The sequence below is a fragment of the Heliangelus exortis genome, chromosome 2 (genome assembly GCF_036169615.1).
Source record: "Heliangelus exortis chromosome 2, bHelExo1.hap1, whole genome shotgun sequence".
NCBI lineage: Eukaryota > Metazoa > Chordata > Aves > Apodiformes > Trochilidae > Heliangelus > Heliangelus exortis.
In genome coordinates this window covers 17,492,636-17,509,730 of record NC_092423.1, presented here as the reverse complement: position 1 = coordinate 17,509,730, position 17,095 = coordinate 17,492,636, and the positions used below count along the sequence as shown (strand labels likewise).

Sequence of the window (17,095 nt, the reverse complement as noted above, 5' to 3'; positions counted from 1 at the left end):
CTGGTTCAGTGAAATTAGGAGCCAATAGACAAAAGCTTCATGTTGTGTATGAGAGGACTTAAAATTTCCTAGGTATTGTAAAGAGTGGTGGAGCTCCACCTCAGTCACATGTACTTGATTAGCTTCATTTGAAACAAGAGATGCTACCTCAAGGCAGTAGAGTAGTAGGTATTTTATAGGAAATCCCCACTTTTCAAAGTCTGGGAAGACTAACATTACTTCTTGTAAGTCTAAATCCAAGGACTGACATGAAGTGAAAAGAGGGCTGTTCAAGTCTGTTAGACCTAAAGTGATTCTTGAACTCTGCCATCTGGTTTCACAACCAAAAGGGAAAAGCAGAGACACAGGTAAGTGGATGCAAAGTGTTATTTATCAACCACACCACAGTGATTTTCCTTAAAAATGTATTGTCTGCTGTTTTATATATGGAGGGAATCAAAATTTGCAATGCTTGTTCTTAACTATTACCCTCTCATAGCACCCTGTCTTCTAATGTTTAAATTCAATTAACTGGTCACTAGTTCACAGCATAGCATACAATTGTAAATATCATGATTCCATGGCAGATGGAAAATCTTTATTTTTCCTTTACCCTTCCATTTGTACTGAGATTTATTCAATTGATACATTAAAAATGTTTAAATTAATCAGGGGGGTTTAACTCTCCTAGTATAGTGTCTTCCTGCCAGTAGATTGTACTAATTCAGCTTCTACTACTCCACACACAAACCCCCTGCAACTGCTAGGACTGCTAAATCTTCTGAGAATTCATGTATTTTTGTTCATTGTTTTATTCCTCAGATTAAAATTTCCATTAAAAAGCCTTCAGACTTCCTAAATGATCTGCCATACACTTGCTAGTATTCTCTGATAGTCTGGAAGCTTAATGTGATACAAAATCAATATTTTTGCCCATAGTTTTTTAATGTGTTGGGGATGCTAATTTTTTTAAGGTCCTGAAGGCAATTAAAGCCATGGAGGATCAGTGTTCCTGAAAATTAATTCACTTATGCTGGTGTCAAAACATACAAAGCTACAGGGATGAGGACCTGCATTCTTTATTCCTCAGCTACTGTGATCTACTTCCAAGGCTGTAATTGAAAAACAATCTTAAAAATCTTGTGGGAAAAAATGTGATGCCGAAGCACAGATAAGAACATGTGCAAGAAACAAATGTACAGACACAAACTTACTTGTGGGTTGAAGAGAGGTCTGTAATACCTACAGTCCTTCCTTTCAAAGGAATGTAGCAACTGCACGTGAATATAAGAATAGATTGATTTTTTTCTGGCTTTTTTTTCCTCCCCCAAACCAATCTGAAAGCAAGACTTTGTAGTTTCAAATGGGAAAATATTATACAGTCTTCATAAAATCATCATGGGAGACATACTATTCACCTTTCAGGCTGATGTTTAAGGTATTCAGCTGGATTCGGAGGATTTATGTCTTCTACTTAAGAGGGTTTAAACCCATGTTAATCAGATTCCAAGAGGATTTTTTAGCCAGGAATGGGAGTTGATCAAAATATCTCATTTTGGCACTGCCATAGACTGCTGCACATAAACATTTATAGGATCAAGGACTGAAACATGTAGCCATCTTTTGTTATATGAACTTGTGAATGTGAAGGCTATAGAATGAGGCAGAAATGCAGATTCTTGTTTTTTCTCTGTATATACTCAGGGGAAGCAAAGTTTTTGTTTTAGGTTGAACCAATTATTACATGGGACCATGCAAGAAAATTAAAATGACCCAAATAATCACACAGCCCTTTCTAGTATGCACACAGCTTTTCTGTTGTGGAGAGAGGAGCAGAGACGTGTATCAAGGACTTTTTCACACTTGACAGAGGAAGTGAGCCCTTGCCAAGATAATTTTGTCTATTTCATTCTCCTGGATGCTGGATGCTGATTTATTCCTGAAGAGCTCTTTTCTCTTCTCTTCTCACTGATACATTTTATGGTTGTTTTCATGTGAACAAGTGCACAAAACCTGTATCTGAATGATGAACCTGTGAAGTGCCTTATAGAAAACAGTATTACAAAAGGACCTATTCTCAGCCTGTGTTCTGTGATCATATAACTTGAACTTCTGACATTTTAAAATTTATTTATTTTGTTTTTGTTTTAAAGTACACTTAGGAACTTTTTAAGACTTGTAAGTGAAAAAACAGTTAACTTTCATTGAATTAAATCACTTTTTCTTTCCTTGTTCTTTTTGTACTCTTAGAACTTGGTGTGCAGTGTAACACCACTGTGAATCTTTTGTTTCACAGCAGTATTGACTTTCCAGAAGCTTCATTTTGGGACACAATTTATAGACATTGCCTTATGGTTGTCTCATAGGCATTGCAGTCTAATGGATGACCTTCACAACACTCTTATGAGGACATAAATTACTATAATTCCCACTTAAGAGCTGAGGATCTGAAATTTTGAGAGACTGAGTGGCTTGAGGTGGCACAGAAAGTGTGTGGAAAAATCTCAAAATCCAGGCTAACAGTCTGAACTGTTTCCCTTTTGTAGAGGTATTGATAATTAAAGAAAGGAGAAAGACTTTGAACAAATAGCGTGGCAAAGTCTCACCCAGATTGCTTAAAAGAGTAAAATTTTTGCTTTCCTATAAAAATCTGCTGTAGTTTTGTTTAATCATCTCAGCAACATTATCATATCTAACAGCCAATCCCAGTTCATAGATTAATGATCAAATCAAGTAAATGAGTTCATAACATCTCCACACCAATGCCTCCAGAGCTCAATTTCTTATCAAGTAGCTGGCAGATAGAAGTTTTAGTTTGAATTGTCCAAGCCACAAGAATTTTGAAATACTGTTACCAGGGAAGCATACACTCATCTCACATCCATCCAGTATGGTAACTTATTTTAGCAGAGATAAACAAAATAATTATTTTTTACTACAGACAGTGGGTATCAGCCAAGGGGATCTACTCTTAAGCACATCCTGTGATCACAGATTCAGTCTCTGAATTTTGTTAAACATCCATATACAGTAAGAGTCCCCATTTTTCTTTTAAAAGAAGAGGGTTGACTGAAGGCAGTTTTGCTACCTGAACATTTGTGGGAATTAGCTTTTAAGCTTTGCTGGTGAAAAACGTTTGGGGAAGGATTTAATGCCTGAGTATCACAGTAATTATGCTCCGAGCAGGGAGCATCCTCTGCTTCATCAATACAGATAAAAAACTGCACTATATTCAAATGTTGCTGCTATGTTTTCAGCATAAAATAGAGATTTGATATAAAAAGATTAATTTACATTAAATTGCCTGCAACACTTTGAGGGGTGAAAATTACATAATATACTGTATAAAAGAGTAGGAAGAAAGCAAGGTATGAAACAAATTCCCTTCAATAAATATTCGTAATTATCTGCACAATTGCTTATTAGTGTCCTGGGAAGTAAATCTTTTACATGCGTTTCTCAGATTTCTGGTTGTATGCAGTGGATTGATGTTTAAGAGCCAGATTTCAAACGAATTTTTAGCTATTGAAGGTGGCAAAAAAGCAGCTAATAACATTTTCAGAAAACCTCTAGCATCTAAGTCCAAATTAATTTAGTGCTAGATATCTTTTGAAAGTCTTGGATCTAATTTATCTGCAGCCTTTATTGCCTATGTATGTTTCGGTGTCTGACCTTGTTTCCTCAGTTAAAATACTGTCCTGAAGTCACTTGCACACATAGCACACCTCATCTCTAATAAAAATTCATATATTCATCTGAATCTTAAAATGTGTAACCAATTTCATAGGAAGCTGAGTGTATAACATCTGCTTATGCTGACAAACACTTGCTTCTTCAAATAGACACTCTCAATTCAATTTCTTTTCCTGAAATCAGGGTGCTGCACGGGGCCTTTCGTGTATTAAATAATGTTAGTCTAAATCACAATTCCTCTCTATAAATTCTGCAATGTCAAATAATGTGCTGTTCCAAAATGTGAGAAAAGAAACTTAGCTGTATTATTACTGTTATTATTTTAACTTTGGTCTGAAAAAGTCCAAGTGACATTTCATTTTGAAATATACGATGTGTTTCTGAAATCCCTTGCCACTGCAGTAAGTCTAGGAGCTCGAAAAGGTAGAGCTTTTCACACTTACATATTATTGAAAGAAGAGGACACAATTTGCTATCAGCAAACTAGACAGGTTGCTGACATGTGGGGAGTCATGGAGGAAATGAACCATTTTCCCAATGAAAGTTTGGAAACATCTCCAGTCACGTGATTCTTTTAGCTAAAAAGAGGAGAGTGTAATGCTGATGGAAAATTCCTCTTCAGCTGTTTTTTTAGAGTTGACCTTGTAGGCTGATAGTCTTGAACAAGAGCACAGGTAACTCATACTTCCATGAGAATGCTGAAGCTTGCTGTCACAGACTAGAAATATCCCAGGATAAGCAGCTGTTGCCTTGAAAATGTCCAGAAAAAATGTAAGTATAAATTGTGCTCCACAGCTTAGGCAAGTGCATTGTTTTACAGCAGCACAATTCCTTGCTGAAGGCCGTGTCCTTCTATGCATCAAATGAAAACATACTTTTATACCACATGTAATGAGACTGTTGACTATCTTGCCATGTAAGGTCAAAAGAGAAAAAAAGACAGACATCTAGATGGATCTTAGAAATTCAAATTTCCATAATGAAAATAACATGTTGGAAGACTCATTGAATGTTTGGAATACAAGCCTATTTCTAACATCCTATGATTCCCCTCCACTTTGCTTAGTACTGTCACTGTGGGAAAATTGAAAAAGATTGGTCCTGTCCATTTTCAGTTTCTTTTTAGGCACTTCATTAGTGGTATCTGAAACTCTCCATCATTAAGAGTCTCTGTAAAGCAATACATTGGAAAGATCTAAGGTTTTTTTATAGGTGAAGCAGGTTCCAGTGGAAGACATGGAAAGGAAGTAATGCAATCTCACTGCTGCTGGCAGGTGATGGAAAATTACAAGCTGTTCTGCATGTAGTTAGAATAGTTGACTTCAAGGGTTCCTTTAGTACTGTGGATAAAGAGGCTGCATTATTTAGATGTATTGTTGCATTATTAATGTATTGTTACATCCATGGAATATATAGTGAAGGTAGAGTGATTTTTTTTGTACTTCAGACATGCTTAGTTTGCATTTTTTGCTTTTGTGAGATCTGTTGGACTTGGAAGTTGTGTGTAAATATTGTCTTGGCATTTTTTGTGCAGTTTCAGGTATCACACTTTGCATGTAGCTAGCACAGTTTTATTGTGGATGTACAGTAGCCTGAGCAACTAGAGATCTAACCTGAGTATGACTCATTGGTGAAAAAACAGTTTGGGGAGGTAGTACTGTATTGCTCTTTATACATACTGAAAACTGACATTGCCTTGTTTAATACTTAAACTATTTCTTCCATGCAGTTTGGAAATTGCAGGTAAGCTTCTATGTTTGCAGTGTAATGGAGCATAATTAATAAGTCCATTCTTGCAGGGGGGTTGGACTAGATGACCTTTAGAGGTCCCTTCCAACCCAAATTATTCTATGATTCTGTGGTAAGGATCCATCTTAATAGTTCCATCTGCTTTATTGCTCACCTTTCCTGGTTTTCATCTGAGCTTTCTGATGGTCTTATGGGGACAGCATCTGAAATCTTGGGTCGGAAGTTGGGAAGGGAATGACAGAGCTGAGCTTCATCCTTCCATTGTGACACCTCACCAGCTCTCATGTTCCCTTGCTGCTGTGCTCTCTCCCTACCACAAATACCCTTGATAATCACATCTGATTTATCACAGATCAGTCTAGCAAGCTGTGTGTGGCACATGGGGTTGCAGGGGGAGAGAAAGCTCCCAGTTCTGTGCTGCAAGTGCAGGCAGTACAAGTCAGGCTGCAGTGGACTGGGAGTCGAGAGCCACCTTGTGCTCAGTGACTTAGTTGAGAAGTCAACTGCCAGTGGTCCAGGTCTGGGTATAAGGACATTTTGGGAAAGGACATTTTAATCTCTGTCCCTTTTAATATATGTCATGGTTCCCAGCCTCGCATGTGCTGCTGACATTGAAGAGAAGCTCAGCATGACCTTCAGTAGTTTTCCAAACTTGTGTTGATTATCTATTCTGGAGTAGTTAGAATATCCTATTGCAACTCTTTTTTCTTGCCTTTCATTAGCTACAAACGCCGTCTGAATCATTCTGCAAAAATGAAACAATTAATTATAATAATTTAACTTGAAAGTGTTCAAAAATAAAATATTTTTCTTTCTGCCCTCAGCTCACTTTAAACAATGAATCATAGCAAGACTTGCATTTGCCTAAGTCATTCTAGCATGCATCCATAATAAAGCTGTCTGCTTCACTGATTCAGATCAAAACCAGACTATTACTGTGTTGTTATTTCTGCATACCATATAGCATGACATTCACATGTTGTTTCTAAAAAGCATTTACTTGGGAACAATGGCAGAAGCCAATACCAGTAAAAGACACTGAAGAAAGTTTTCTTCATGAGCAGCTTATCAAACTGCTTTGAACCCAATCAAATTAATTCCAGATTTTTCAAACCAGGGTTAGCTGGGATAAGATGGATTGCACTGACTTGAGCTGTGGAGCATTTTCATTGTTGAATGTTTAATTCTTTGTTGAAGGCTTAGTCCTTAAAAACCTATTTTGTGCACCATGTGTGAATGAAAACCTTTGTTCTGACCAGTAACAAAAAAACAAAAAAAAAAAAAATCATGTGGCCAAATACTGTACCCAGGATAAGCTGTTCACTTGGTCTTTCAAATATTTTCTTCTCCTAATAAACAGAGATGTCACTGATGGCTTAAACATTAAAGGATCTTGACACAGAGAGCTGGTGGTGTATGCCAGAGACACATGAAGTAAGAAAATAGCCCTTTCTGGCCAGCAAATACTTCCTCTTGATTTTTCATGGATCACAAAATATTAATCTCTTGACATTGTCAGAAACACTCTAGTTTCCCCTGTCTATACTACATCCCACTCCTTTTTACCTGAAAGTTGAATGCAGTGTCTCATTTCTACTGAAGTATTCCAATCCTTAGGTATTTTAAATATTAATGCCCATTAGCATAGGTGTTCCCAGTAACCCAGATGATCTTCACGGGAAAACAAAGTCCTATAACAAGGAGAAAAATCTCCAGAGTTTTCCTAAAACAGGAAGAATCCTTTTTAGGTCTCAAAGGTGGCAGTCAGTTCGTAATCTATTGTGTAAGGAAGGCAAGCATGTCAGAAGAAGGACTTTTCTCACCAGCATACTGCACCAGATTGAGCATAGCTGCCCAGATCCCTGAGGCTTCAGAGGAGACTCGTTCTCCAATCTAAATACATCTGGCCAATTGTGCATCAGGAAAACAAATGTTCCTGTGCATCCCTTTCAGGAAACCAGCTGAAGCCTGGAAGCATGAGATTTGATTAGAATCATTGCCTCCTGCTGTGCTGAACTGTCATGAGCATGTGGAGGTCACCTGCTCCACTGGAGGCCATGGAGAAAGGGTGCAATCAGAACTGCAGACTAAGGGAAGCTAGATCACACTGCTACACCATCCTGCCCCATCTCTGTAATAAAAAAGTCCTCAGATTCTCTGATTTCTTAAAAGAAGAAGCTGTATTAAAACCTTTTTTTTTAATGTAAAATTCTCACTAATGTGGTGTATGATGCTTTTTTTTTTTTTTTTTTTTTTTTTTTGGTTTTTTTTTTGGTCATTGTTTACTATTTTTTATCAATATATGCCTAGCAATGATTCTGTATCTGATTTAGAATTTTCATGTTGTTCCTTATATACCTAAGCATGCCTTTTCTTTGTCTGTAATTCTTGTGAATTTTCTGTGAAAGCCACTGGACTTTGATTCCTTTAGTTTCCATTTATATCACCCTGTATTTTAAAGTACAGATTAACTTTTTTATCCCTTTTTACTACATGCCTCTTAGTTCTGTAGTAAACACTGGATTTTTCATCTCCCAGGCAGCTCATATACTTGGTCTTCTTGGATACTAGGCTTCTGGTCTTTCTGAAGTTGTAAAGAGCCATTTACAGGCCCTATTTCAGTTAAAGATTTGCATCTGCTATGTGTATTTTCCTGAGTGCTTGGGAAATTCTAGTTTTCATCATTAAAACAGTATGCATTAAAATGATACATAAAGATGAGTGATGTGGTAACAAAGGACACGGAGAAGGCTGAGGCACTCAGTGCCATCTTTGCCACAGTCTTTACTTGCAAGGCTGACCTTCAGTAACCTTAGATCCCTGAGACCACCGGGAAGGTCCAGAGCAAGGAAATCTTACCATGCATAGGGAAGGATTGGGATAGGAGCATTTAAATGAATTGGACACACACAAGTCCCTGGGACCTGATGGGATGCATCCAAGAGGATAGGGGAGGCTGAGGGAGCTGGCTGATGTCATTACAAGGACAATGTTGATAATCTTTGAAAGGTCCTGGAGACTGAGGAAGGTTCCTGAGGACTGTAAGAAATCTATTGTCACCCAATATCTTCAGGAAGGGCAAGAAGGAGGATTCAGAAAGCTATAGGTTGGTCAGCCTCACTTTGATCCCTGGGAAGATGATGAAGCAAATAATGCTGGAAATAATTTCCAAACACAAGAAGAACAAGAAGGTGATCAGGAGTAGGCATCACAAATTTATGAAAAGGAAGTCATGCTTCATCATAACATAATGTAAGACCTCTCACTATAGAATGCTGCTGAAAAACCTAAATTTTTGGCTTCTCATTTCACCTTTGTTTCCTGTTTCTTTATTTCCATCTTAATTAGTTAGAACTTGGTTTCAAGGTCACAGAGAGGATGTTTTGGTGGGGAAGTGGACACTGAAGGCGTAAATGAAGAAATGGCTATGGAAGAAGTAGCCAAGGGCAGTGTGATAGAGTGTAAGCCCTTTGGGGTAGGGCCCACGTTTTCTGTATGGATACAGTGACAAGCATGCTGGGAATGCAGTCGCCCTGCCGTGTGCCGAATGAGAATTTGGTAGAATTTGCTAGGTCTAGCCATGTGCATCAACCAGTACAACAGGAATACTTCTGTCACAGGACATAAGCATAAAACGATGTTGAACAACCTCCCAGTTTAGATCACAGCAATGCCTGCTCAGATTGGGTGCTACTATGAGACTTATCTGTCCTAATAATAGCGAACTAATTTCTCCTCTGTGTCTCTTTTATTGAGTGTTAAGGTCATGAGTAGGCAGCTTTACTTTCATTGTTACTCCAACTTGCCAGTTTTTGCTATGAAAATCTTGAATAATACTCATGGTGTAATTTCCATCTTTTGTTAGTAAACTAATACCTGAAAAAAAGAAAAAAGAAAAAGAAAGAACAAGAGAACAAAACAAAATCAAACCCAACTAAACATCCTCTCCTCCCACCCCCCAAAATAAAATTTGCACCAGCCTTTTTCCAACTAAATGCACAATATTTTCTTTTGCGTGTGCATGGGTACTCTTAATCACTTAACTCTTAGCTCTTGACTTCCATAAGATTTAAATTTTCTGTGTAATAAGACTGTTTTATTTTTAGATTTTCTTAGGAGAATATTTGACTGACTTTGCATCAAAGCAGTAGTAAAGGGGAAGGGGGAGGAGCAAGAGGTTTTTGTTGGAAAATACACAGGTTAAAAAAAGCTGTCCAGCTATATGCTTGACTGATTACTGAAATGCTGGAAGAAATGTTACTAAGTGTGGAATTACATCATTCCTCTAGACACAGAAGAAGCCTAAGGAAATATCATTTGTCATAAGACCTACACTCCATAATCTGAAATGCCACTTTACTGCTAAGAGGAAAAGAATAAAAAAACAAACAAGCAAAAAGTACGCAAGAAACCCCAAGAGCCTAAAGAAAGTGATTGTGAGCAATTCCAATTAAATCAGATTTTTACTGAAGTAAAAAAGGGAGGAGAAAAAATCATTATGTTTATTTAATAATTACAGCTCAGAGAGAAAAAAAACAATAGTGCATAGACAGAGAAGATTGTGCACATTAATGTTCTTTTTATATTTTGTTCCTTATGTCTACAGAGGATTACGATTATTTATAAAATCTGACACTGGAATTGCAAAAAAATTTAGTTAGTGCCTCTCTTTGCCTGCAGATTTGAATCCCATTTCCTCTTCCAAGGCTAAAAAAAGAGCTTAGTACAAGGGATTCCTATGACACATAGAAAGGGAGAGGGGAGAGTAGCCTCCTCTCTCTCCAAAACTGGGGATCACCAAAGGATGCCCATTTGCATCACTGCAAGATGAGAGACCCGTGCTGATGGGTGCTCCCTCCTTGCTTCCTGGACGTTGTGTTTTGCTGAGGGCTGGGAACAACCCCACGCTCTGTGAGCAGGAAGCTGGACCTCAGACAACTCCTTGAGGTAGCAAAAACAAAGCCTCTGTTTAGCTGAGCCCAAGCAGGATTGATGGACTTTGTGCTAAGCCTTGCTTTGTCCTGCTTTCCATGGTGCCAGCACTGGCTATTGAACTTTCTGCAGGCACAGAGAGAGACAGAAACTCAGCTTTCTCAAACCTGGCGTAGACTAGAGAGAGGCAGCCACAAAAGCAATGGGGGTGTGTGTCTCAGATGAGATCTTTCTTGCTGCCTTAATTTCAGCAGTTGCTTACATTTCTGTGATGAACAAATTCAGATACTTTGTGATCAAAGATTTTGTGTACAAACAACAGATCAAGCCTTCTATTGTTCTTTGACCTCCACTGAAAAAAAAACCCAAACAAACAATCCACAAAACAATCAAATGCAAACTAGACAGAGTCTTAGGATTTCCACCAGGCAGTTAATTTGAATTCTGAATCATCTGCAGCATGTTCAGGAAGGTAACATCAAGCATTTTCAAACCAGACAACACAACCAGGGTTGAAACTGGGCAGTGGTAATGACTGGAGCATCATGTATTTCAAAATAATGAAATGGCACTTAAAGTGAAACTGAGTCTTTAACTTGTTTTGAACTGAAAGAAGGTGTATGTATGTATGAAGGCAAAATAAATGGGCTTCAATGTCAGTCAGAATGAGGTTGGAACAAGAGTAGAACAGGGCACCTTTGTTGCCATCCATGATATCAGCACTACAGAATGTGCCTATGGGGGACCTCACAGTGGGCTATGTGAAATGTAAATCCATAACAGTTCAAACTAGCCAAGGGGCTGTTTTTCTCCATGTATTGTGTTCTCCCCTTACACATACATATTTCCAACCAGTGCACCCTTGTTCTGTAAGGCAGGAAAGTGGTGTCAGGCTGGTCAGAAGTGTGCTGCAGACCCCTCAATCTCCTGTTTTGTCAGTGTCTTTTAATTTAAAACTGCAAGGAATCTTTAGATTTTAGAGTTCACCTTCCAGCTCTTAGCCTGAAATAGTTAATTCCTTAAACTACAGCTCCTGTTACAAAGCTGATTTACAGGCATTTGGTGTTGCTTTGAGAATGCGCTTTGAGCATGGAGAGTCTTCTGGTTTTGTAAGAATTTTTCAAGTTTCACTTTGTTTTGTTGTTTCCTTTTTATGTCAGAGCAGCTAAGACATGAGGATAAGTATCTCTTATAGTGTTCAACCTGAAATACATAAATAATGAAACAGAGGTCTAGTGTCAGTACCGAGCATTAAAAGAAAAAAAAGGAATCTGTGGAAGGTTCAGTACTTCTTCCCCTCCATCCTAAGGGAAACTGTAATTAGCCAGTCAAAATATATGGAGTCAGATTACTAATAAAAGTCTCACTGGGGACTAACCCTTGTCCTACTCAAGTCATTGGAAACAAAGGATGCAGAGAACCTCAGCTGAAGTCCTGAATATTTTTGAGGATTGGGCCTCTCTTTCCAGAGAACTGGAAAGATGTATTTGAAATTTGCCTTCAGAGGAAGTTGGAGCATGACAAGACAAGGATGGAACCATTCAGAAGGACTGCGTTGGGTGGAAATAGCAGCAACTCTGATATCTTCCCTTCATTCTTCCAGGTGTGTCTGCTCAGCTAACCAGCACTCGTCTCCGTCGGAATACCTCCGTGGGCACCCCGTTCTGGATGGCTCCAGAGGTTAGATTAATGTTTTGAAACATTTTCTCAGTGGTATTCAGCTGCTGCATTCTGTGTCTCTGCTCCTTCTTCATCTTTTCTCCTAAACACTGGACCTTTCACCAAATGAGAGAGCCATGTCCTTTAAAAAAGTGATTTAACCTTTTTTCTTAACACGTTTGCAAGGTTTAAGTTAAAATGTCTAGAGCCAGAGAGCAAGGTATTGAATTGCTTCCTAAAATGTTGAGGAAGGAGTAGTACCATTGATACTTTGCAGCTGTAGAAGCTCTGAACCTTTAGGTATCTCTTCTCCCGATATATGGAAGGAGCCCAGAATGGTACTGTGATACATTACAGCTTTTATTTATGGAGTTCTCTACCAGGAAGGTTTTTAATACTGTGTATCTATAGCTGTGTATCTGAGTATCTTCAAGAAATTGAAGAAGTTATTGTGAATAAATAAGATGTATTGTGTATCTTTGGAAATTTTTCTGGCCTGAGGTTGAAGCATATATATATTTTAATCTGAGGCTGGAAAAATATTTCATTAATAAGCCTGTGTACTTAAAATATTTGTGCACACACAAACCCAGGCACGTACATCTGTTTATAGCACATGAAACTGCTCTGTTTGTACACATTGCTCTAGCTAAGTAACTAATGGGACACACTTTGGTTTAGACCTGTAGCTAATGAGATGAAAAATTCTAGATTCATCCAGCATTGTGGATAAGCTGAAATGTGTATTAAATTAAATACTTTTGCTGTAATCCACTAGAAAACACAAGATTAGTTTGGTTTTGAAAATAGCTGATTTGGTTGAATACAGACCCAGCAGGAGACAGTGAATTCAACTGCTTCTCTGATTGTTTCACTTCACAGAGAGAGTGTATAGCTCCATTAGTTACTTTGCTGGAATAATCCATAGGAAAGAGGTTTAGGGTTGCTGAGTTTCCTTCTAATTCCCTCAGCAGTTTACCACCTTCAGCTAAATAACCCAAGGATTTGCACCATTTTTGTCAGATCAGTGAACATCTGGTCAGAGAACCTGGTGTTCATGGGCACCTGCTTTCTCTAGGTGTAGCATTATTTTTTTTTTCAGTAACAGGATGCTTTGGCTTGCTAATGTGTGTTTATTTCACCCAGTATCTCCCTCCTGTAAGAGATTACCCCAACTGTGAGTGTACTCTTAAGTTCAGACATTTGACTATCCAATGGCCATCTTTTACTCCAACAGGTGATTGCCTGTGAGCAGCAGTTAGATAGCTCCTATGATGCCAGGTGTGATGCATGGTCACTGGGTATTACTGCAATAGAGTTGGGAGATGGAGATCCACCCCTTGCTGATTTGCACCCTATGAGGGCACTCTTCAAAATACCAAGGTAGTATCTCGATGTCTTTATTTCTTTGTGGGTAAGACTGAAGTTTTTCCTTTACTGTTACTTTCTTCAAATTTAGACAGTGTAAATATATGGAATTTCTGGTATTACTTATACTAGGAGGAGGTTAGAAATCATAGAATCATAGAATTGTTTAGGTCAGAAAAGACCTTTCATATCATCAAATCCAACCAGAAACTTAACACTGCCAATTCCATCACTAAACCATGTCTTCAAGTTCCACATCTACATGCCTTCTAAATATCTCCAGGGATGGTGACTCAGCCACCTCCCTGAGCAGCCTGTTCCAGTTCTTGACAACCATTTCAGTGAAGAAAATTTCCTAACATCCAATCTAAACCTCCCCTGGCACAACTTGAGTCCATTTCATCTTGTCCTATCACTTGTTAGCTGGGAGAAGACACCAACACCCCCCTTGCTACAACCTCCCTTTAAGGTAGTTGTAGAGGTGTTAAGGTTTCCCCTGAGCCTTCTTTACTCCAGACTAGACAACCCCAGTTCCCTCAGTTCTTACACATACAATTTGTTCTCTAGACTTTTCACCAGCTTTGTTACCCTCTTTGGACATGCTCCAGCACTTCAGTGTCCTTCTTGTAATGAGTGGCCTAAAACCAAATGCACTGTTTGAGGTGTGGCCTCACCAGTGCCACGTACAGATGGGGGTGATCACCTCCCTAATCCTGCTGGCTATAACTTTTTTGTTAGAAGCCAGGGTGCCATTGGCTTTAGTAGTTTTATTTTCTCCAGGCTCTGCTTCTAATATGTGCACACATTGAGAAGTTCAGATCTGACTGTGCCTACAGTGAGAAAAAGCCAGCAGCTTGTGCTGCTCCTGACATTTTCAGTGTTGCAGTCCTCTGGCAGTGCAAGTAGCAACTTCTTTCTCATTTTGCTTGAAGCTTGAGATGAAAGAGCCAAAAGTGCTGCTTACAGTGTTTCAAAGACCACCAATCTCATAATCTGGAGGGGATGATCATACAGCAGTTTGTGAATTTCACTCTAAGAGTTGGAGCAGTACCCACATAGTATATGTGAGAGCTTCAAGTCTTTTTCAGCCAAGTCACCCAAATTAGTTTAAATTACCTTTTGTTTAAGAAATCTTGGCTCACTTGGCACTGAAGCAGGGCATACTTCTCACCTTTACTTGCTCTTGGAAAAGCAGTCACAAACTGCTGTGGTTAGTCAGTTCAGTTAGGTCTTAAAAAAAAAATCTGACTCAAACCCTTACAAATACTGTGCACCTTTCTACCTGGAGTAAATATAAGATCAATACTCTTTCATTCCATTAGGTAAAACCTGAAAGTGATAAAGTAAATGTTAAGCAGCACTTAAAGAAAAGCAGTTATGACGATTGACTGAAAATAAACAGAAAAGTCACCTCATCTATAGGTGATGCCTTCTGTCTTTATGAATACACTTGCTGAAAATGTCACCTCTGAATGAAAGAGGACTGTTAAAACCATTTGAACTAAATTAACACCTAGAATAAATATCTCAAACTCAATAGAAAAAACAGTAGAAGTAGTATTTATACACAGTAGGTCTGTATTTAGTCCTTCACTTGACTTCTGATTATCTCCTGATAAATGAGAAATAATCAATAAAGAGCTAGTTCCTTCTGACAATTTGCTCAGCAAGTTGATTGATTTGGTCCTCTGGGAAAAAAATGAAAATAGAATTTCATTTTTAAAATTCTCTTAAGAAAGTATAATGTTTCAGTCTTGAAAAGAGAAACTTGCCATTACAAGTGAACAGTGATTAATGGGCTGTTAAAAGTAATTTCCGTTTATTGACTTGATTGGAAAAACTGTAGTGACTCTTAGCAATGCTTGGTAGATCATCCCCATGCTATTTCTCCTTGTTAGTTATGCAAAGCAGGAGATGCAGGGAGGCATTGTATTATCTACCCATGCTCCTTTTACCAGTGGAAATCGATATCTTTTTTCAGTGGCCTTCTAAAACTTATTACTCAGCCTGCCTTCACACACTCTTTTTGTGGAGTAAGTTATTAACTTACCACGCTGACCTTTGCAGGAATCCTCCTCCAACGCTACAGCAGCCTGAACTGTGGTCACCTGAATTCAATGACTTCATTAACAAGTGAGTAACAGCTGAGACCACCATAGCTGAATATGAAACATGTGTATATGGCAGGTGTAAAATATATTTGTATTCACTGTGGAAATCTGTTGCTACTAATATTTTTCCTTAAAAGTCTAGTTTGTAAATCCAGTTTGACTTCCAAGTGAGGCTTCAGATTTAAAACATGAAATAACATTTTAACACACTTGGTATATCTATTTTTCTTAACTAACACTTAGTTTTAAAATACAGTAATTTAAATTTTTGACTCATCGGTTCTTAATAATTTTCAGTATAGAGCTTTTGTGATTAAGATGGATGTTTTTGTTATGGAAGTATGAATGAGCTACTGACAACAATTTCAAAACATAGCATTGATTCCTCAGTGATCATGTGCTTTTTCTGCCAGCACAGGTGCTTGACTAAAGATTATGAGAAGCGTCCAACAGTATCTAGTCTTTTGCAGCATGGTTTTATTAAGCAAATTGAGGGAAAAGAAAACGTGCTACAAAGGCAACTCATGGAATTTATTGATGTTCATCAACAAATGGGAGTCACTGAAAAGGCAAGGTAAAAGTAGCTAAAATGTAGACCGGTTGGGATAATTTTGGTTTCACAATTTGATTTTCAGAATTCAATTTTGTTTCTGAATGGCTAGGGCTCAGAGAAAGATTCACCTGTTACACTTTTAGCTGGCCAAAAAATAGAGAGTTTAGTCTTTCGGGTCCCCTATGGAACCAGAGGAAAGTGAGGAGCATCATGATTCACACAGAGGATGAAACAGCCTTTAGATCCCCCTGTGACTCAAGATTTAGCTTGAGATCCAAGCTTTTATAAAGCTAAGGGTAGGTGAAATTAATTTTTAGCATTTTCTTACATTTGCATAGTCACCTAATGTTCAAGCAAGTATGCTAAAAATAACTAGTTAGGTTCCTGCGAGAATTGGATGCTACAACTGAAACAAGTAATAGTGGTACCACACCTTGTTTTGCAGACTTTGCTTACTGTATTTAGTAATATTTTGTAATATAAATTCTTCATAAATCACTTGGCAGCCAATGGGTTTTATTTAAAACAACTGAAAATGGCTTGAGTCAATTTTAAAATTAAAAAAACCAAACACTGAGTACACTGAAGTAATGTATCAGACATGAAATATAGTAAAAGATTAAAATTTATGTACTACTGGTGTGACTTTTCCTATGCTTCAGGGTAAAGAATGACAACTTATTTCTTTAATTGAATATATAAATCAAAAGAAATTTTGGCATTATCATATATATGGAAAAAAACTTACTAAAATTTGCCCCTTTTCATTTTGCACATACTTACAGTAACAAATATACAGGGATGAGTATTAGTCTCTATCATTTAGCATTTCAGGAAAAAACTATGTGCTGGGTTTAAATTTAAGCCTTAAGGCTGGATTTGTATGTTATATATGGTGCAGACTTGGCACGGACACAGACTTAGTCCAGAAAGATTCTGGAATTGAAATAAGTTTATTGGGTGTCAATTGCTGAATGTCAATTTTGAGCATTCAAAAGCAATACTTTTGAAAGTATTTATTTATTTATAAAACTAAGGAAATCATATGTGA

At 37.9% G+C, this 17,095-nt stretch overlaps 1 protein-coding gene across 6 annotated transcripts in view; it reads left to right on the top strand.

Annotated features, from left to right (window-relative positions):
* Positions 1-17,095, top strand: part of MYO3A (myosin IIIA) — a 121,166-nt gene that overhangs the window by 37,919 nt on the left and 66,152 nt on the right. For all 6 annotated transcript variants that reach the window (XM_071734996.1, XM_071734998.1, XM_071734995.1 and 3 more), the window contains exons 6-9: positions 11,957-12,033; positions 13,250-13,395; positions 15,448-15,513; positions 15,910-16,065. In XM_071734996.1, the coding sequence (XP_071591097.1) occupies positions 11,957-12,033; positions 13,250-13,395; positions 15,448-15,513; positions 15,910-16,065 (445 nt within the window). The remainder of the gene's footprint in view (positions 1-11,956; positions 12,034-13,249; positions 13,396-15,447; positions 15,514-15,909; positions 16,066-17,095) is intronic.